This window comes from Micrasema longulum, unplaced genomic scaffold (genome assembly GCF_059751315.1).
Source record: "Micrasema longulum isolate JH-2025_06_02 unplaced genomic scaffold, ASM5975131v1 h1tg001834l, whole genome shotgun sequence".
NCBI classification, from domain to species: domain Eukaryota; kingdom Metazoa; phylum Arthropoda; class Insecta; order Trichoptera; family Brachycentridae; genus Micrasema; species Micrasema longulum.
Window position 1 is genome coordinate 192,952 of NW_028279008.1, and position 22,933 is coordinate 215,884.

At 31.3% G+C, this 22,933-nt stretch overlaps 1 protein-coding gene across 5 annotated transcripts in view; it reads right to left on the bottom strand.

Annotated features, from left to right (window-relative positions):
* Positions 1-22,933, bottom strand: part of CadN2 (Cadherin-N2) — a 109,941-nt gene that overhangs the window by 81,928 nt on the left and 5,080 nt on the right. For all 5 annotated transcript variants that reach the window (XM_088238196.1, XM_088238194.1, XM_088238197.1 and 2 more), the window contains one exon: positions 6,521-6,664. In XM_088238196.1, coding sequence (XP_088094322.1) covers positions 6,521-6,664 — 144 coding nt within the window. Of the gene's footprint in view, positions 1-6,520; positions 6,665-22,933 lie in introns of those variants that run through there.

The following is a 22,933-nucleotide window of genomic DNA, read 5'->3' on the forward strand; positions in this document are numbered from 1 at the left end:
TGTGTCAATCCCTAGACTACAATATTTCTTTTCAAAAACGTGTTTTCTTTTTGTTGCAACAAATTTTACATCCTATTAACGGTTATTAGCAGGCAGACGAAGAATGTTAATTAATAAATAATTATTTTATTGATTTATACGAGTACATTAATTTATTTGCTAGTTAAAAATACTTTAAAATGCAATAAGTTTGTGTTTTTAAGTATCCATGGGCTGCGATTACAATCGGAAATTAAGGACATCATACTTTGAACATGACGTCATGGTTGAAGATAAATTCTCCCGAGTGATCACAAAGATACACTACCGACCCTTTATCACCAAGTTTTCCACGGTACACACGTATACGCATTATAAGTGTCAAAAATGTTGTCAATTTTTTTTTTCACAGTTATATGACAATACTCCCGGAACCCCCGTGACCCTTTTACGGAACCCCGGGGTTCCGCGGAACACCTTTTAGGAACCGCTGGAATTAGGGACGCTGCATTTGGAGTTCTAATGTGGTGCGCTATGATGATGAGGATTTTAAACAAAAAAAATATTTAAATTTATTTCAACAGAGAGGGAAAACATTTTTTAGAAGGGAATATGGAAGTCTAGGCATTTATAGGGCTTATGATCTGTCATTAGCTGGTTTAAGTGGCCACTTGACAGACTGTGTAACATTCACATTCACTGTGTAAAGTGACTTTACACACTGTGTAACATTCACATTCACTGTGTAAAGTGACTTTACACACTGTGTAACATTAACATTCAATGTGTAAAGTGGCCACTTAAATCAGCCAACGATAGGTCATAAGCCCCGTAAATGCATAGTGTATACACTGTGTAACATTCACTACATTCACTGTGTAAATTAAATAATATGAACATCCTCCTTATCCTTTCTCTTCCTTAATCTCTCCTCCTTTCCTTTTTCCTCTTTTTTCCCTTTTCCCATTGAGTAATAGTTTCGATTTAAAGTAATTTATAAACAAACACGTTTATTTCTATTTTTATATATCTTGAGCTTATTAATCTTTTTTTTCTATTGAATATGTTCTGTAACTTGAATTGTATAAATAAATCTTTTATTTTATTTGGTGGTTGGAAGAAATTGCCATTTGGCAATAAGCCCGCCGATGTATAAATAACATTATGAACAAAAAGTTAAATAAATAAAAAATAAACACTCTAGGGAGGAAATCCAGCTAGTTTGCAAGCATTTGGACATACTCAAACATTGTTGAAAAAAGGGCTGTGGTCTCGTGGCTAGTGCCGCAGACTTACAGATCGAGGATCGAATCCCACTCTACCACAACCTGATTCCCGTTTACTAGTAGCGAGTCATTTACAACATAATAAAAAATGACGTAGCTAAAAAAAATATTCGGAATTACGAAGTAAGTGCAAAAACTATTAATAATTTTCAAATTATTTGAATTATGCAATCCATCATTGATCCTGTTAGGTTACATTATAGAAAATATCCCAATATTTGCACAATAACTGTTTACTATTTACATAATGTACTAGGAAAATTGCAGTTAGCGCATCTGGTAAGATTGATTACATAGAGTGACATCTTGGGATAATGATGCGAGGCATTTTATATTGCGAAAGTTCGAGAAGCTTCACCAGTCAACTTTACTACACGAATTTGTCCCGAGTCTTGTTTATTTTATTTCATATAAGAAAATTATTATGTAGGCTACGCCGAAAAGGAATCTCATATAAAATACATAATACACGTATCCGTACCCTTTGACACATTTCGTTTATTCCATAAAATATAATAAATACAAGCATTAGGGGAAACGTGAGAAAATATTATTATTTAGATTGAATGTAGTAAAAATACGAGCGTGCGTAAAATATAAGATGAATCTCAATAAATTAACACTTTTTAATCATCATCATCGTTTCCTTCCGGCACCTGACTCAATGAATTAGTACAACAACCGCAGCGTATCTTGATCATTTTTGTTACATGAAGTAAGATGATCAGTTTTACGTCTCAGTTGTGAGTCAAGGGACTATGAAATATTGCGGGGTACAAACACATTTAAAAAAAAAAATTTATGTCAACCATACAGGGGATCGAACCCGAGACCTCTTACACGGTAGGCAAATGCGCTGAACATAGACTACAAGGCGGATTTTTTAATAGAAAAAACAAATTTGACCGCTTTCGTGGCATATCTTGATATTTAGATTTTGGGACCCTTTTTAGTTAGTTGAATACACGTGTTGGAAAATAAGAAACAAGTACAGGTATAATGGGGATTGAACCTCAGATTTCTTGGTCCAGAGTGTGCAAAACAAAGACAAAATCCTAATCCATCTTAAAGTTTGTCTCGTGTTACAATTATTATAAAAAGCATTTCAATATAATAGGTAATATTTGTGTTTATAAAATTTGAAAAAAAGTAGCGTCGAAGCTCTTGACTTTTACACGTTTATAAAAATTACGCAAACGGGGGAGACGAAATATATTTTAAAAAATATATACGTATACATGATTATAAAGTAAGGAAAGAACAACCAAACCGTAAAGTTTTATCCTAAGTTTTCTAATAAAATGTTGTATAAAAAAATTGAAACGGGTTGACAAGACCATTTAAAGTCCAATAAATATCGTTCTTTTTTAGGGCTACATCAATCGTAGATTGATTTTAGTCCCACGAATTGAGACAGAAAACATTTATAAAGAACCAAATACTATCAGAAATAAATGTCAGTTTGAGGAGTGAAAACATTTATAACAATGAAAAAAAAAACGCCAGGAAATTATTTTTTTAGTGCTAAAGAGTACCCGAGCAAACAAAATATTAAAAAAAACACAAAGTTAAAAAGTAAGTCGATAATTTTACGATTTTTGAATATAGTAGCCTACACTCATGGGCTCATTTATAGACATTTAATAAATTATCTAGCTTACACGTATCAATCTTTACATAGTACTTTTGAAGATGTAAGCACCTTAGTTTAGTTGCAGTTTATTCCTATTACCATCAATTTTTGCTCAGAAAATGCTTCCGAGGTTTAAGTTTAATCAGGTTTTACTGTTCAAGATTGAGACTAGATGTCGGTCATCTTATTTCAGTTTGAAAAACGTATATAAGGTTAATTAAAAAAATAAAGACGGGAAGGGGGTTAAGAATGACACCGGTGCGTCTACAATGTACAATAAAAACTTTAATTATGAAATAAATCAATTATGGCAAATATTTATGGTGCCTAAAGAATACGGAAATTGAGTAGACGATATAATTTTTAATGAAAAGTTCTGACACCCGCTGCAACTAAAATAATAAACGCTTATATTGTAATCAAATAAAAAGTTTGGCTTTATAATTCTGGAAGAAAACGTGGGGTTCATAAAAAGTTAAAAATAAACATTTAAAGTTGGCTCGTTAGTAAAGGGACACAGACTCTGTACGGTGTAGCGGGCGAAACAGATTTTTGCAACAAAAGAAAATGCATTTACAATAAGACGCTTGATTCCTTCTTGGGTTGCGGTTGCAGTCAGCTACCAAGCAATATAAGTAGGTTTCTTCGTAGAATCGAATTATTGGATTCACTGGTCAGTTCATATTTCAGATACGAGAAAAATTTATCAGAAGAAATCCTTCGTACTTCACTTTACACGTTGAATATATAATAATAAATAAAAAGTCTAAAAAAATAATGTCACTTTACAGATATATTGTGTTAACATCTATTTTGCTTAAAATTTCAATTGATATAATACGATATTTCACAAAAAAGCAACCGTTAGTCGGCCAACATCGAATAAGACATCCGGCAACATAATTTTACTTATGATGTATTAAAATACTCGAAAGTTAAAATGAAAAACTGGGTTTGTGTATTCATGATATTAATCATTAAAAGTCAGTACAGGAAACTCAACGAGAATTATACCAGACACCACAATTCTACGGTGACACTGATCGTTAAATTATTCCAGCAATTAATTTTCAATGATTATGTCGAATTTTTCCCCTCAAAATGTATCGAGAAAATCGATCTTCATTACTGGGGATATTTTTAAGGCAGCCATAAGCCGATATTGGGATACAAAGTGACTCTGGCAGAAACGCTTTTCCGCTGAGACAGAATTAAATTATTCATGTATAATTACACCTCATGAATACAGAGTAAATGAAAATTTTTCTCGCGATCACATTACTTTGGAGGTGATCTCGTTAACGAACCGCATCACAAAAGGCAGAATTCAACTATAGTCCGCTTTAAAAATGAAATTTTCTAGGCTTTCGTCACTCGAGAGGGATTTAAATTTTCATAATAAGTAATATTAGAAGCAATATTTAACGCGGAAATTCCCAACAGTTATTTTTTATCCCTAAAAGTATACAAAAAAGCGTTTGGTTTTAAAATATATTACTTCAGTTGGACAAATCAGCTAACTCATAGGTCGGCGAACATGATAAGTAAGTATCAATTGTCTCTGTGTATTTTGTGAATATATATATATTTGTATAGATTATGTGAATATATAATATAAATGCATTGGCAGCAATCCGAATGAAATGGTTTCAAAGCACGGTTTTATAGAGCAGTTGAAGTTTTCAATGACTTCTAAAATGGAAACCCTAACTGTCGATAGTGGACGTAAGGATGAACATAAACTCAAATTCATGGCTCGGTATTAGACCTGAATAACGAGATCAAAGCACTTATATTTCCACCGAAAGAGACAAAATATCCTCCTAAAATTCGTTATACGTTTATAAATAAGGTAATAAGATATTATTTTATACGTCATAACAGTTTAATTCAAATTATTATGATTAAGTTTAATATAACGAGAATTTCCGTGCTTAATGTAACACGTTTAATTTTATAGACGGGCAAAATGTTTGTGAAACCTTAAGCCGCATAAATTCATTTTCTGTAAACGTAGAGAAAGCGATTTTATTCATTGCATGGTACTAATGTAATTTCTTACACGACCTTTTCACAGATGAGGATTTACAAAGAAATATTCGTCATTCGGGTCGTGGAATATATTTTTTTTCACTGAGAAATTGTTGGCTTCCTTTGTGGGGAAAGTTAGCGCCGGAAAACTCCGAGTAGCGGCTTGTTACTTCTCCCCACATTTTACCACCCACTAGAACATTCTCTCATTCAGGTAACAATATTCTCCCTCCATCCCTCACGAGAAAGTAAGAACAAAAGATCACAAGGGCAGTAAAGCTTGACCTTTCTCGAGCCGGCAATAATTTATTACTATTTATCTAACAACTGCTCTTGTAACTATAAATTTATGTAATTAAAAGAGAGAAAAAAATCAAAATGCATTTATGAGGAATGAAGAAAAGTATATTTAGTTCGTAATATAATTATTACTACTATTTAAACACAAATGTCTTTAATTGTTTTTGGTTATATATATAAATATATATCTAAATATGTATATATATATATTTATATATATATATATATATATATGTGTTCGATTTTGTGCGCTAAGTATAAAGAGCTCTAAAAAATGGAATGCAAAATACAATTCATAAAAAAAATAAATTGAAAAGAGATTTTTGGCCTAATGCCTAGTATATTATTTATAAATTATTATGAAAATAAAACTTTGTTATTAGTGTTACATCATTTAATTATTTAACAAGAACACTACTATAGTTTTGGGAGAGCACTCCTCCAATCGACGGGTGATATAAAACTTATCACCCGTCGATGGGAGGAGTGGTCTCCCGAATCTATAGTAGTGTTCTTGTAAAAGAATAAAATTGTGTAACACTAATAACAAAGTTTTATTTTCATAATAATTTATAATGAAGTGTTACGTTAAGTGAATGCCGATTCAATTAAAAATATTATTATTCATAAATTCATTATTTTAATTGATAGACGTATATTCTCACTTATACGCACTTTTATTTTGCGGTTTGATCTACATACTATTTTTATTATACTATAGTTAATTTTTTCAACTTATGATTTGTTCACTTAGATCTTAGATGGTAACTTCCTCACACGAAAAACTATTTGTAGTCCTGACTTTATAGTAAACACGCCTACGTGATTTTAAGTAGAAATATTACAAAGTTCTTGCAGGAAATGAATTAAGCTTTTCATTCGTCAGAGTGGCTTCACATGTCAAGAGCATTCTGTTAGAAGTGTACTTGTACGAGAATAGTTTTCCTAACTTAAGGTCAAGAAGGTTACAGTTCTGTTTTTTATTATACCAAAACTAATCTCGCAAAATTCACGTAACAAATTTATACGCGTCTGTTGCTAAACATTACGTCAAAAGTTTTCACGGCAGCCAAGATGAATAATTATGATCATTCAAGCATAAAAAGTGGTCTTTTATTTATAAGATTTTAAAAAGTAAAAGATCCGAGCTGGTTTATTCATTCCGTTTTCATTTCTAAATAGGTGATGTTTAGTAGAATGAAGAGATAGTAGAATTATACAAAAGGACTAATGGAGGTCCCCATGGAAACTTGTTTGGTGATTATAAAGTAACGTTAAATATATGACTTACATTCATCGTGATCCTTGGCGGTGACAGTGAGTACGGTGTGCTGAATGTCTTCATTTTCATCAACCTCCGCTTCATACAAAGCCTTGTCAAAGTAAGGAGGATTGTCGTTCTTGTCGGCGATCCCAATCCGGATGAATTTTGTCACTGGAAAAAACAAAATTCAAATATTTTTAAAAACCCATTAAAAATGAAGTGTATTTTCGAAAATATAATGAGGTATACTTCATTTTATCCACTGAATATATAATGAGGTATACTTGAAAAAAGAAAACAAATTTTAAGCTGATTTTTCCAGAAGCAATGTTATATTTGCTCATTACAATTTACAACTGTGGACAAAAGAAAATCAACGCTTAACGAAACGAATTATACCAGTGATTAAAATTAACGTAATTCAGCAAAAATCTTCATAAACTGTACCTACTAAGAATGTTTACATATATATATAGTTTATTTTTTAATTTTAATTTTATTTTTTGTTTATTAAGAAAAAACAAAAGCAATACAAAAAAATATACACAACATTATAAAAAAAACATAAAATAAAGCCTAATCAATTTTCCACATAAATACAATTATAAAAATCCAGTTCAGTCAAATATAATTCATAGAAGTGCATGTGTGAGAGTTTTTTTTTTGTGTGAGGATGCGTTTGTAAAAAAGTGGAGTGTGGTTTTGGTAGGTATGTGAATATGTGTGTGATTGTATATGGGTGTGAGGGTAGGTTTAAGGATAGGGTAAGTGTGTGTTTGATATGAGTGAATAGAAACAATTTAAATTTATAATGTAAAAATATATTTTTTTTTTATAACGAAACATAATTTTTTTCAAATAATAGTTTTTTAATTTTGGTTTTAAAAGTGAGTTAACTGCAGTTAAATATGTCTATGTTTTTGAAAAATAAGTTATAATTACGCGTCAAGCGAATCAGAGGAGAGTTCTGTGCATAGTGCGAACTGTGGGTACATGTGGTATTGAGGGTATTTTGTTTGTCTGTGCTCTATATTAATTTGTTAACTATTATAATATATTAAAATTTAATTGCCTAGCTTGGAACGAGGTATGTACCCTTGTTAGCTGGGCAAAGTGAACATGGAATTGTATTTTGATAAAGAGTGTGAATAAATAAATAAATAAAGAAATATTGTCATTTAAATCGTAGATAATATAATTGCAAATCGGCGTTGGGCGAATGAATGAATAACAATTATAAAATACCATCTCTGTTGTTTTTTTTTTATACGATAAAAAAAGGTTGGAATTTATCCGTTTAACTAGTGTGCCTGTTACAGACTTAAGTCCCGATACATTACTTAAGTTTAATACTATGAAAGAAGAGAGCAAGCTTCCGTTCCGGAGAGAATTTATAAGAAATAAAAGTTAGAATGTAGAGAAAGAAATTAGAAAGTTGTACTCAGAACAGTGATAAATCTCAATTTACAACGACAAAATTTAAATTCTGATCAAATTTGTAACTTTCCGAAGAATTTACTGTAACGCAATTAGGCAGAAAATATATTCAATGACGCATAAAAAATAAAATATAACTAGATGAAAATAAAAGTATTTTCAATGAAAAAAAAATTTTAGTAAACATAAATTACATGAACACCTTTGATTTGAAGGTTAATTTTTTTATAAATACGGTAATATTTAAATGAATGCTCCCAAAATAATGAAGATCGATTGAAATACTGTCACGATTGAATTAAAAACAAAAGATAATGCACTAATGAAATAACAACAACAACAACAACAAGCCATCACGCCGTTTCCCCGTAGGGGTAGGCAGAGAGGATAGAACGCCATAGCACTCTATCTTGGCATACAGACCTCGCTTCCTCTACATTCATACATCTTCTCATGCACGCACGCCGATTATTCTTACTTTTGACGTGTCCATCTTCAAGTATTTGATGGACTTGATCGTGCCATGTCTTTCTCGGTCTTCCTCGTTTTCAGCATCCATCAACATTTCCATCGTAGATCCTTTTAGCCGTTCTTTCGCTGTCCATTCGCTCTACATGTCCAAACCAACGCAGCACCCCTTTCTTGATTCTGTCAATAATGCATGTCTCAGCCTTACACACTTCACGGATCTCGACATTTGTGCACCTATCATACATAGTTTTACCACACATTCGCCTGAGGGATCGCATTTCGACAGCATTCAACCTACTTTCATAATTATTTTTCCAATTCCATACTTCGCTCCCATACATTAGAGTTGAAACTAGAACTCCGTTGTGAACTGCTAGTTTAGCCTCCTGCGATAAACATTTGTTTGCCAAAGTAGATTTTAGTGCACCATTTACCCTGTTCCCGGCACTCACCCTCCTTTCAATATCTTTCTCGGCCTTTCCGTCCCTAGTAAACATACTTCCCAGGTACACAAATTCTTCTACCTGATTCAGAATATCTCCGTTCACGCTGATCTCACATTTAGTTATATTTTCATCCCTTTCAAAAACCATCACTTTCGATTTATCAACATTCATAAGCAAATCGCTTTTCTTGCATACATCGTAGACTTTTGTTAGCAAGAATTGAAGGTCTTCTTTGCTGCTAGCAAGAAGCACGGCATCACCCGCATACAGAAGACAGTTTACAGTTATACCACTCATTTTTGCTCCCATTCTTAAATCTTTCAGTTCTTTCATACAGTTATCGATGTATATGTTGAACAATCATGGTGACATTACACATCCCTGTTTGACTCCTTTCGGAATATTAAACCACGATGTGAATGACCCATTCACCTTCACTCATGCTGTGCTGTCCTTATACAGTGACGCAATAGCCCTTGTCAGGTTACCATTTACTCCATACTCCGATAAACCTTCCACAATTTCTCTTTGTCAACTCTATCAAATGCCTTTTGCAGATCGACAAATGCGCAGAAAAGTTTCTGATGTTTAGCCAGAAACTTTTCTGTCATATTTTGCAGAGCAAATATTTGATCCATACATCCTCTTCCATTCATAAATCCACTTGGTATATCCCAAACTCTATCTTTAGTCACTTTTCTTACTCTCTCAATCAGTATTCTGCCATAAATCTTTCCAACAGCGCTCAAAAGGCTGATAGCTCTATAGTTTCCGCAGTCCACCCTAGAGCCTTTTCCCTTGTATAGAGGCATAACAACAGCTCTCCTCTTATCAGAGGGAGTGTATTTCTCCTCTAAACATAGGTTAAAGAGCTTATGCAGCTATACAAAAATTATTTCTCCACCCGCCTTTATAAACTCTGTGGCAATGTTATCATAACCTTGCGCTTTCCCATTCTTCATATCCTTAGCAGCATTTTTAATTTCTTCCATACGTATCTCTTTCGCATCGTCATCTGCATTAATGTTTACTTGACCAGGTGGCACAGGAAGGCACTAATAAAATAATGTTGAATTTAGTGTAGTAAATGTTTTTTTTAATGTAAATTATTGTGTGGCGGCAGGTCAGAGCTAATTTTCCCATACCTAGTGACTGGTAACCCAATCGCTTTGCACACAAGTAATACAATTACGTTCACGTCAGTAAGTTTTTCGTTTTTTCTTGCTGTAATCTTATTCCCATATATCCCCTTGCCGAAACCACCAAATAAATTTCCACTGAAAATTGCGGGAAAATTGAAAGGGATCATTGAAAAAATTCAACGAAAAAATGAATTGATGTGGTAAAAATGCCAGGCGGTAGAAAACTTAGCGTTGGCAACGTATGAATTGATTGAGCGCGTGATAATATAAACACGTTTTTTAGGAAACCGTTTATCATTTTTTGCGACCGATACCAATGGTGGTTGAATTTTAGTTTTTATTCTCGAATAATTTTATGGGGCCGTTAGCGGAAACTGAAACTAGGGTGGAAAATAAAAACAAAATTGAAGATTATTTATATTGGTTGTTAGTTTTTAGGATTACGGTTGACTTTTTGAAAATTGAAAATCTTTGGCGATATTTTACAGATTCGTAACGCAATTTACATTTTCTCAATAGACCTATCTTTGGCAGGTTGTTATTCCAAGGAAAAAAGATTCATAATACCAAAAAGTCTTTGTTCTTTGTAGAGAAGTAACGGTTTTATTGCTGAAATATGATCGTGTCATAAAATATTTCATTACGATTTGATAATTGGTGCAATTAAGTTTTATAAAGTAAATAGTTTAAAAGGTTATAAAACACTATATTAGGACTCATTCATCCATCGTACAATAAATTTTCGAAAATAATTTATTAAAATATAATTTTATTTATGTAAAAACATTGATCGCTTAAATTAGTTTAATCTCGGCCATTACCTAGTTTACGGGCATACTGTTTAAAAAATATACTTAAAACAATCAGGGTAAGAAAACACCGTTCATGTATGAAATATTTCGACGCGGTTCTTTTTGATTTAATTAAAGAAAAGAAGTTGTAATACCTATACCCACTGGGAGAAGAAATATTAAACAGTGATTTTCTTCACGGAAATGGTTCTGGGCGGACCTAATTTGTTTAAGATAACGACTTCAGTTTTTCACGTTAACTGTAATAAAGAGAAGGGTCAACATACACACAAACGGAGAGGCACAAATACAGACATCTTCTAGGTTTTCGTACGACAGAAGGTAAGAAACAAATGAGGCTACAGGAGCTCTTTTCCAAGGAGTATAGCAAGACCGGAACTTTTTATTAGTTAGGTCTCCTATCCGTTCAGCTTTATCTATTGGAAGTTCACATCCTGTAGTTTAGTTCATAAACGAAATGGCACAAGGACCAACCCTTAAAGTTTCCACATAATGGCCGGCACCGCCCGCTTCGTAGCGGCAGCTTTCTTTCACCAGTCGCCTGGCGATTCTCACGAAATTATACGGAATTTAAGACAAATCGTCCTCATATTATTCTACTTGTAAAGTAACATAACGATTTTCTACAGATTTTGATTACATTTCGATTTCTGTTTCTACCAGATTTAAAGAGGATGTTCTATTTAGTAGAATATAAAAGAGTTCTTTTCGCAAACGAAGTGGGTCACTGAGTAAAAATCAGTAAAGATAACAAAACATGATCGCGATTTTAATACTAATGAAATTCGCCCCAAATCGAAATGAAATCTTTGGGATTAACCCTCAAATTTGACAGTTTACAAAAAATATTTTTTTAAGAAAAAAGACAAAAGCAACAACTTAGTTTTCTCTGTGCGAGTGAGAAGAAGATAAGCCTTGATAAAGTGACTTAAAGCGATAGATAAAATGTTGTGCCGTTTCAGAATAATAAAAAAAGGGGAAAAGTGTATCTAAATCAATGCCTGGGAACGTGATCTAGTTAGGAACTTTAGGTTTTCAGAAGTCCGTAAAGTGATCTTAGGTAGGAAGTTAGAGTTTCACTTGAGGAACCCTCCAAGTCGAGGAATATTCAGTGTCACTAACAGTAGATTGGCCGACCCGTAAATTATAACCAGTATTTAGGAAGTTCTATTGTGTATCGTGTGTATGAATTGTAATTCGGATATTGTATTATTCTGGATACCAATAATCCAACAGAGATACCTATGAAAAGTAGGTACTAAATGTAATAATTTATAAGATCTTTTACTTACTTGTTTTCTAAATCATTAGAATAAATCCGTAGCATGTAAACTGTTTTGCTTAAACTACAAATTAAAAAAAGCAAAATAAAATTATTTTTTTATATGAACACTTTGTAAAGCGCCCGTGAGGTATTATATTACGAAAATGGCGCTATATAAGTTATTATTATTAATAAAAATAAAGTTAATAATAATCATAAAAAATATAAAAATATCTCAGGGAAAATTATTTTTAGTAAAATGACAAGAATTCTAATATTTATTAAAGAGCAGTAAAAAGTAAATATAAAAATTAGTTTGAATACAGAAAATAATTAGTGATAGTTCCAAGCAAACAATTGTTTCGTATTTGTAGTTTTGCGTAGGGAAAGTTAGTGAAAACTTTTGTGGATAAGACTTAAAAACATTATAAAATAGGGAGTGAAATTTTTGAGATATCGTGAAAGAAATGGGTGGCTGAATAATTGAAAAAACATTTTATAAAGAAAAAAAAGAAGAAAAAATAGATTATGCTGTCGAAAACCATTATTTGGGATCGCAAGAGAAATAATATTACCCGTTAAGTTTAGATGACATAAAGATTTTAAAACAGCTTTGATTTAAAAATAAATGAATAATGGATTTCTCAAAAAAACATCAACTATAATATTCTTTCTATTAACGTAAATTAAACAAACTTTTCAATACAAATAATAACAAGATATTCCTCTAACGTAAAGTACTTTGTACCAAAAAGTAAAACACCTATGGCTAAGAGGCATTTCTCTGTGGTAGGTCCAAGAATTTTTAATTTACTGGATTAGATGACAAAGGAGTCGGAGTCATTTTCAAAATTCGAATTTGATTTGAGTAATTGGTATGCTGGAATGGGAATAGATTACTGCGATGGAATGTAGAATAACCGGTAAACGACCAATATGTATTTATAAATGTTAAATGTATAAAGTATAATTGATATGTATAAACTTAATATGTATGTATAAAAAAAAGTATATGCGAATTTACTCGTATATATATATATGTGTGTATGTATGGTTATGAATGATTACAAGTGCCCCGACTAAACGCAGATTTTTTAGCGAGTCGGGGCAAGTTCACAGGCATGGGTCGTTACTAATTGTGTCGCCATAAACTGTATGTTCCTAACAAATGTATGTACGATGTTATAAATAAATCAACAAAATAGGGAAATAGGCTTATATGATCCGTATTACCAGTTAGTAAAAATTAGTTATACAGCAACGTACATTATTCCATTTCAAAAGTGCCTTTTCTCTTTTCTAGCATTTTATGTACAAATTATATAGATTTTATTCGTCAAAGTAAAAGGGTCTTAAAGATATTGCTAATGTTATGCGACAGCATAGTCAGCTGCTTTCGTAAAACAAGATATTCACGTAAAGGTAAATAAACATTAAAACGTAAACCGTTACATGAAGTGTTAATTTATTTACTAGTTAACACAAAATTTTATATAATCCTCCCAAGAAGTTTTAGTGACAGGCAATTTATAATAATGATTGTAATAATTAATCATAATATAAAATAAAAGTAAATAAATATTTTTTAAAGACGCAGTTAATATTGGATTGTGAAAGTTAACAAATAACACGAACACGTTAGTATAAAAATGAAATAAAAACGAATAAAATAATACTCATAAATCAAGTAAAATATATCTTCCGCATACGATATTATTTATGAGAAAATATACTTAAAAGATTAATCGGGTTTAAACTTGTTATGGAATATCATACAAGTAATACGAAAACGTATACACTTACATGTTTCTAACTAGGTTAAGGCTCATTTCGAATTCTTAAGAAGTTCTCAAAGTGTCGTCAGATCTCAAGAATAAAATGGAAAGGTCTTAGACGCGTTTTAAATACCAATTTCAAATTCACGAACATAAGACCAAGTTGATTTTGTAGGAACATCCAAACCCCACACATTAGCAGAAACATTGAATTCATTATTCAGTATGGCGCTTGAAGCAGCAATAATGTGTAGTATTCGGAATCTTATAACGTAAACATTTATTATAAACATTAAAGCGGCCTCCGTGGTGGAGTGGTTAAGTCGCTTGACTCGCACACGGAAGGTTCCGGGTTCGATTCCCGGTGAGAACACAAAAATCAAATGTGATTTTTCTCAAGCCTGGATGTTCGGTGATGTAATTAACCACTGTAATTGGGCCTCCTGGCCTGTGATGGTGCAAAGAAAATAAAAAAAGGTATTAAGTGAAAATTCTTGATGGAAGTTCATTGTAATTTATTATAGAAATAAAAGACGAGTGATACTTTAATCCACAAATTTGAAATATCCGGTGACCGGTTTCATCGCTTTCATCGCTTTCGCGACATCTCGTCTCACCCAGTCTCGAAGATGTCGCGATAACGATGAAACCGGTCACTGGATATTCCGAATTTGTGGATTAAAGTATCACTCGTCTTTTATTTATATAATAAATTACATCATAAACCTTAAAATATTGCTTGAATTTTTCAATGGATTTCAATATTTTTTTAATTTATGGCCACTTATTTTAATTTACATAATTTATCTTTATCCAGGCGGATGAAGAATACAGTTCTATGTGCGAAATAGAAACGGTTGGTTGCTCTTAGGTAAAAGTACTTAACGCTTTCGTCTACCATTCTTGAGGTTCTGGAGTCATTTCCGTGACATGAAATATTGATTTTAAAGATTTGTTGAACTGGAATATTTCATTGTTCCTGGATTGGCACCTGAAGAGTAAACTGATATCCTTACATTCATATAATAGATGATTCGTGCCCTATGCACCACTGCAGAAGGGGGAATGATAATGGTATTTCAATATGATGGAGGCGCAGTCCTTTTTTAAAATAATATTATTTATTGCGTTTTGATTATATACGCAAATCTTTCAATTTTGTTGAAATTTTCTTTTAGTCGTAAAAAACTGTGTTGTAAAATGGGAAACAATTTGTGGAATAGCGGGATTTGAACTATAGTCTCCCTGATCTAGAATCCGCGACTCTAACCACGGGACCACAACCCGCCTTCAAAAAGTTGACTAAGTACAAAAGCTTTTAATACGTGGTCACATAATTAAGGTTTTAAATGCTTTTAATGATGATGATCAGTAATGAACAACAGAGAAACAAAAGCAGTGTAGGGTCCAAATAATAATCCTAAAATGGTTTCAGACATAGGAAACGAATGTAGAGTATGATTCATTAAAATGAAACTGTAATTATTATCAAAAAATGTAAGAACTTCAATTCTGGTCATAAAAAAGTTTAAAAAATGTAGAGGTGATTAAAGTTTGAATAAATAATATGAATTGATTACGTTTAAACCATTTCTTAATCAACATTTGATAACAAAAACGACGAAATAAAAGTTGAAGTGGCATTCTAAAGTATTAGTCATAGAGACGTTCATTGAAATGAAACATAAATAAGTTCATAGAAATGATAAAATAGGTAGAATTCAATTTCTCGTACTGAAAATTTAATCAATCTACTTAATAAAAACAATTGACAATTTCCAACAAATTTAAACCTTTAGTCATTTAAAATTGTATCCACTTCATAAAACCCCAAAATGCATAAAACATATATATTTTTTTGGTTTCCGTTTTATTGTATTGAATAAAAGGTAATGGAGTGGCTTTTTGATGTCTATCATAAACGCAGATTTGAAAAAAGTCCACATTTTTACATAAAACAACTGGATGAATTCTAAAGCTTAAAAAGAAAGACCAGCAAAATAGTACAGAAATAATAATAATGTGAAACAAAGGATAATTTTTTATCGGTACGAATAAAATTCATTTATTTATTCATATAAATCAAGAACTACGATACTAAATCAATCAAGAGTAGATTACAGAAACACAGAATTGTAATATTGCACGTTGTAATTTGATTAAATTATTAAAGGTCTGAGGGTTAATATTCTAAATTAATTTAACCCCGTCGTTAGGTGTCAAAAGGACGGAATAATTCTCACACATATTAAATGAACATTTACAGAAATGCGTATACTGGTTTCGCAAGTATACCAGATTAACCCCAGAATATTAGATACTCTTATGTCTAATGAACCAAATCAAAATAATTGATGACGATACTAGAAACTTGATATTTAAAATTTTACAACCAATGAATATTTTTTTCTAGAGTTCACGATATCTGTAGGTATATTTTACATACATATCATTTCAAAAACGTAATGGTATTTCGTACATCTATAAGAATGTTTACAAATTTAAAAACCTATTATCTCAATAAATAGTTGGATGAGATGGTTTTATTTGGAAACCTCAATCCATTTCATACCTAATGTAAAGATAATTAAGCTAAAACTAAACGATGCGATGGTGAAATTATATGATATGACCTTTGATTTATAAGTCCGATTTCACATAACTATGGATTAACTCTCAAATAAAATTTAAATGATTGCAATTGATATTGTAATTATTTAAAGTTTTCAATGGTAAAATAATAGAAACAATAACAGGATATCAATTATTATATCTGACCATCTCAGTGGTTACGCGATAAAGAGGCATAATAAATTATATTCAGTGAATGGAAATATACATCAAGTAACAGAAAGCATTGTAGAAATAAGCGTCAAAAGCCATAAAGCAAGTCGCATTCTGAATTGGAAGAGAACCTCTGTGCCAAACTTGTGAATTATTTACCAACATCCTTTGTGTCGCGAACTGTATGAAATATCCCAATATTTACTCAACTCAAAGCACATAATATACTCCTAATAAATATCTCGAGTCGTAGTAAGGATGGCGAAATATAAAGAGGTAATGTTGTTCAATAAATTTGTGATACAAGGGTGAGCAGTGTCAAATAGAACTCAGAATATTTAAATTTAACATACAATTGATACTGCAGTTTCCATAAATACAAAAAATTAAGCTACGTTTATGAAATACTATAGTTAAGACTTTTTTTTTACTTTACCCCTACGCTCGCACAGTGAAACATATAATTATTGTAGCTTTGATAGAAAGCGCAACATTATCTTGATGCTTGGATAGTTAGAGAGTAAAAAGACATATTATTAAAACAATAAGTGGCGTTTTACACATGCAAATTTAATTATGCTGCAAGGGGTTCTGGGTTCGATTTCCGACATGGTTCACATTGAAATATTCATTCAAAAAAGTTTTTTCACACTGTAATGTTTCATATTTCCTGGACTGTCACCTGAAGCGTACGCCTGATCATCTCAAATTCATGTAACAACAAAATGATCGAGATGCTTTTAGTATACCCGAATAGATAATAGACTTTTGAACATCAGATCGGAAGTCTTAAGTCGACAATCAGCGACACAATCCATGGACCATTCGCTTTTAAAAAATATATTTATATATAAATTATATAATCTCACAAAAATATTCTTAAAGATATTGAAACGATAGTAGGTATTTAATTTTTAATGTTTGAAACACTTATTTCGTGCAACATCATAAATCAATAGATTAAAATAAAATTACTTTGTCTTCTATGCGCCATTTTTATATATTAAAAAATATGTAAAGCAACTGGTTTCGTCAACAATATACCTTCTTCAGGGTAATTTATAAAGTTACATAATATATGTCTATAAAGCACACATTGAGGGTAAGTGGCTAAGGGAGAGGGAGGTTTTATGTGTGGGTTTTAGGGAGAGGGAATATATTTAAAATGAGACAATTGCTTGGATTTACTTGACTATTAATAATATTAACTTCTTCTTCTTGCGGTGCCTTGTCAGGTTCCCCCGACGTTGGCGATCACTCACTACAGCGAAAGCATTTTGGTCCTGCGCTACTCTTATATTCCGCAGCCAGGACAACTGCTTACGGATGTACTCGCCACAGTGATTCCTAAGAAAAGATGACCAGAGTGGTTTTCCGTTACCTTCTTTGGTGGATTTTTCTGTCGGTGTTACCTTCCCTAAGCTGGTTGGCTTTGGTTTTGAGGCGCCAATAATATGCGTTCCATCCTCTCTAATAAACATTTACTTTGTAATTTATTTCCTTTTTAATTTTTAATATTTCTAAATTGTTAGGTGCATTTCCTTTTTAGTCTGTGTGTAAAATTTTGAAACCATCTTCTCAAATATGGTTTAGAAATTTTACATAATGTTTATTTGTAACTAATCTAGAAGAATGTGTTGCCAAAACGAGTTGGTTTATAAACTTTTAAAAAAAAGTGGTGCATAAAAGACAACGTCATTTTATTTTAATGTGTTGATTATAGGTATAATTATTTTTATTATTATTTTGGATAACTTATAAAGCGCCATTTTCGTAGTATAATCCCTCAAGGGCGCTTTACAAAGTGATTTTATAGATAAATAAACTTTGAAATTTGTAATATAAGTAAATCAATTTACACTTATTTGTTTATAAATTTGTATAAACCACATAATTTTGTGGTTTATTAAGTGGTTGATTGAGTGGTTTATACAAATTTATAAACAAATAAGTGTGAAATATCATACCACAAAGAGAAAAATGTTTTTGATAACAATAATTTAAAACAATTTATTTTGTTATCACATGCCACGGATTTTTTTCAAAACAAATGTTGAAATCGGGTCTAATATATTTATGTTTGTTGGGTAATGCCGCAACAATAATTTTAACCTCATTTACAGATGTTGGTTCAAATTAACAAAATTTAGAAAAGTATTTTAGAAATATGTATCTCAAACAATTGAATGAATAATCACTGATTTAATTTAATGAATAATTATGAAATTAATTAAATTAATAATTATTAAATCAACCACTCCTACTTTCCTTTATTTATCCTTCATTCATCGTTCATTCATCCTTCACCACTCCTAATCAATTTCCTTCTTTTCCTTCCCACTATCTCATTGTTTTGTTCATATTTCTTTAATTTAAATCTATGGTTTATTTATTATTTATAAAGTTTAAACTTTAGACCAGCGTCGCTTTATTGCGGTATAATTAAGTGAATACATATAATTGGATGGCAGGCCCTACTATGTAAATATTTTTTAAGGTTTTTATTTATATTCATTTAACCTGTACACCTGTTTGTATTCAAAATAAATAAAATAATAAAAAAAGTTTTTATTTTGATGATTATTTTCTACGAGTACAACATTAATTGTCAGAAGACTTGTCAAATTATTAAGGTTCATCTTGGAAAACTTCATTAGAAGAGACATAAACGACGACAAATGGTGAAATATCCAGTTACACCAGCAGAATATTAATGTTGAGATCTTAATCTACGGGTTTCTAAGAACTTTTTGATTTTTTGTAAAAAAGAAACTTCTAAATTTGTTGCAACAGAGAGGAAAAACATTTTCAGAAGAAAATATGGAATTCTAGGTATTTACAAGACTAATGACCTGTTATTGTCTAGTTTAGAATAGTTGAGAATTGTTTTAGAATACTTAGTGAAGAATACTTCTATATGCAAGTAAAATGTGAAATGCTAATCAAATTTATTTCTAAATAAAAATATTTTGGTTCTGTATTCCTTTTGATGTTAGATTTAATCAAAATATTATTTGATGAATACAAACATAAGTTTCACCATAGTTAAAAAAATATATACATGTATTTTCTGAAAAAATCTAATGTAGGTACAATCCACTCAAAGAAAATATTTTTTAAACGATTGGATCCTTAATCCGTATCCGTATCCAGGCGTATCCGTCTCATCAACAGGACACAAATTAAACCAACATGCAAAACCCACTATACATCTTTACATAGAAAAGTCGGTAAGTGGTAATATACAGATATTTAATAACATTTAGTAAAATGTTTGACGACAAAGTTAATGCTTCAAATATGAATAATGCATTAAAAGGTTGTTTTTCAACTGTAATAGTAATCGAAATGAGTGAAAGCGAATCGATTATTGTAAGAAAATAAACACATTAAGCTCGGAACGCCCCCAAAATTCAAGCAAAAAGATAAACTTAGAAAGCTTTCACACCGAATCTTGACGAAGTGCAACACAACCGGGTTTTCTGATACGATTCAATAATATTATTTCCATTTTCTCTGATACTATGAGGAGTTTATTAGTGACAAATGCCATATTATATACTATAGGCAAGCGTCGTGCTTTCCTAGGATTAGAATTGCAAACCAAACAAATTCTCAAATCATGGGTATTTTAAATTCGTTTTCAGTTAACATCGGTAAATTGACATGTGCTATAAAAAAACTGAATTGAAGAAAGTGAAACCCTTTACATTTTATTCATTATTTAAAAAAAAGAGGTTTTTTAAAAAGATTATTAATAAAGAAGATATGTACAAAAATAACTTGGATATGGAGATCACCTGACCCACAATTAGTAAGGGGAATTAAATAATATCTGGACCTCTAAAGTCAACTGCTAATGGGTAAGTTGGAACAAAGAGACCCGTTATCCCAGAAGCCCGAGGCGAAGGAAAAATAAAAGCGATCGTAAGCTGCACGTCAGAGGGGGAAAGAAGTTCCTAGCGATTAGGTTTTTTTTACGTGGAAATTTGTTAAAGTGAAGGAAAGTACAACGTTTAAGAAATTTACACACAATTATACAGTTTTAAGACTTATTTTTTTAACAAAATGTAAAAAGTACTTAAATATCCTGACCAGAATCAAATACAAAGATTGTTTAAAGCTGTAATTAGTCTAACACAAAGAAACAGTTTTTAAGCTGATAAGCACTATCCCAATTCAAAATTTAAAAAAGTCGTCATTTGAATATTAAGTTAATTTTCTTTGTTGAAAATCTTTGAGTGTTTCGCACTGTAATTAGGAAATTAGTTTTATTTGACATTAAATTAACTGAAATAAAATTTCTATCATAGTCTTTACTTTTATTTTTATTGGACACTTTATATACATATACAATATTTATACATATAAGGGCGGGCATATTGCCTTAAGGCAATTTCTTCCTACCTACCTAAACCGTTCAGTTTGAGAAAATTATAAATACATGGACATATTGAATCTTACAATTTTATACAAAAATTAAAAACAAAGATTAACAAAATAAAAATAGATTTGAAAAAAATTAAGAGCAACTCTTCATACTGCCGAATATTAAATATAGTTATAAACTAACAAAGTTCAATTCTTTGAATACTGCTGTTATAAACGCACATGAAATAAAATAAGCGTCTTATAACTGTCAGATAAATATTTTATCCTTTAAGGGGACGAAAACCCTCAAGGGAAACAGTAAAAAAAATAAAACACAAATTTTTAAAGCTGTTATTATATCAGGAATAAATGACATGTTACGTCTGTACCTTTAGCAGCACGGGTACAACATTTACTTAAATATTCAAATAAACGTTAGATTAGCATCCAACTTACGAAATATTGTTGTATTTGCTTAGACATACATATTATATTTATGTGTTCACGGTAAAAATTGAATTATTCATTCGAATACAGCATACTTTTTCTTATATTTTTTTTATAAGCTTTTAGAATTTTCGATAAACATTTTGACATTTTAGCTAGTTTGGATCTCTTGGGAATAAAAAATGATTTTTGGTAAGGAAAAGAATCACGTTTTCCAAATCCAACTTGATAATCTATAACTGAGAAACACCCTTTTTTAATATGAGAAAGATTTCGGAGAACAAACATCACGGCTCTTACCATAACACGCTCGAGCGATAACTAAGGCATCGTCACGTTGATTCTTTAGGAAGACGGGGAGAGAAAACCGCATTAAATGCCGAGTTGATGGTTACGTTCGGCGGGAAAAACAAAACTTTTTGACTGTAAGAATAAAATAAAATGAAATAAACTTTACAGCAGTGCTTTCAAAAGTGATAATATAGCAATCAAACTGTTATTATCTATGTTTACAGATATTTGTTAAAAATATATTCCGTGCATTTTGAGAGGTGAAAATAAACTTAATATAAGTATTTATAAGATCCGAAATGTAATTAATGCTCTAAAAGGTTGCATTTATTTATTTTTAGTTGCAAAATGGTGCACATACTAGTTGTCATAAAAAATACATAAAATAAAAACGTATTTTTGGTTTTGAAAATTTTTTTTACTTTGCGGTGTGACATTTTACACTTTTTTATTTATAAACTTGTATAAACCTCATTAACTCTTTCTTTCTCCTTCTTTCATTATTCTGTTTCTTTCTTAAAATATTTGAAAATATAAATAGTAACACGAGTAGTTCTAAGTTAGTTCAAGTTCTAAAAATGAGGAAGTAACCTCGAAACCGGTCGACGTAAAACTCTAAATTTAAAGATGTTGATAAAAATTTATAAATAAATCAGTGCAAAAAAAGGCACAATTCACCAACGTAATCGACATTTCCCTTTCGCACTCAGTGCGGAGTGGTGCGTATTGTTACACTACATTCAGTGCATTTCAATAATCTAATACACGAAGCTAAGGTTGTCAATCTTACGCTTTAGATGCCAGAACACAAAAAAAATAATATTGCAGTGAACCACCTTTAAGATAATTTATTCACGTTGACCCAGCCGGGAATTGAACCCGGGACCTCAAGCATTGTTGGCGAACATGAAACTACTACAATACGAAGCGGACTTATCTTCACCGGATTCTCCTTTTCAGGATTTTTACCTAAGAGTAGCTATCGAGTCGGAACCACTCGTCCAGGGTTTGGTTCTATTTTGCACACAAACCTGTATTTTTTTCGGCCAGATGCGGAAAAGCACTTATTTGCTGCGATTCAATAAGATTTCATGATATTTTTAGTTCTAAAGTAATTTAATTGAACTGTTTTTGAAGGATGCAGCGAAGCTTTTACGAATATTCTTTGACACCATTACATAACAACAAATGACATATATG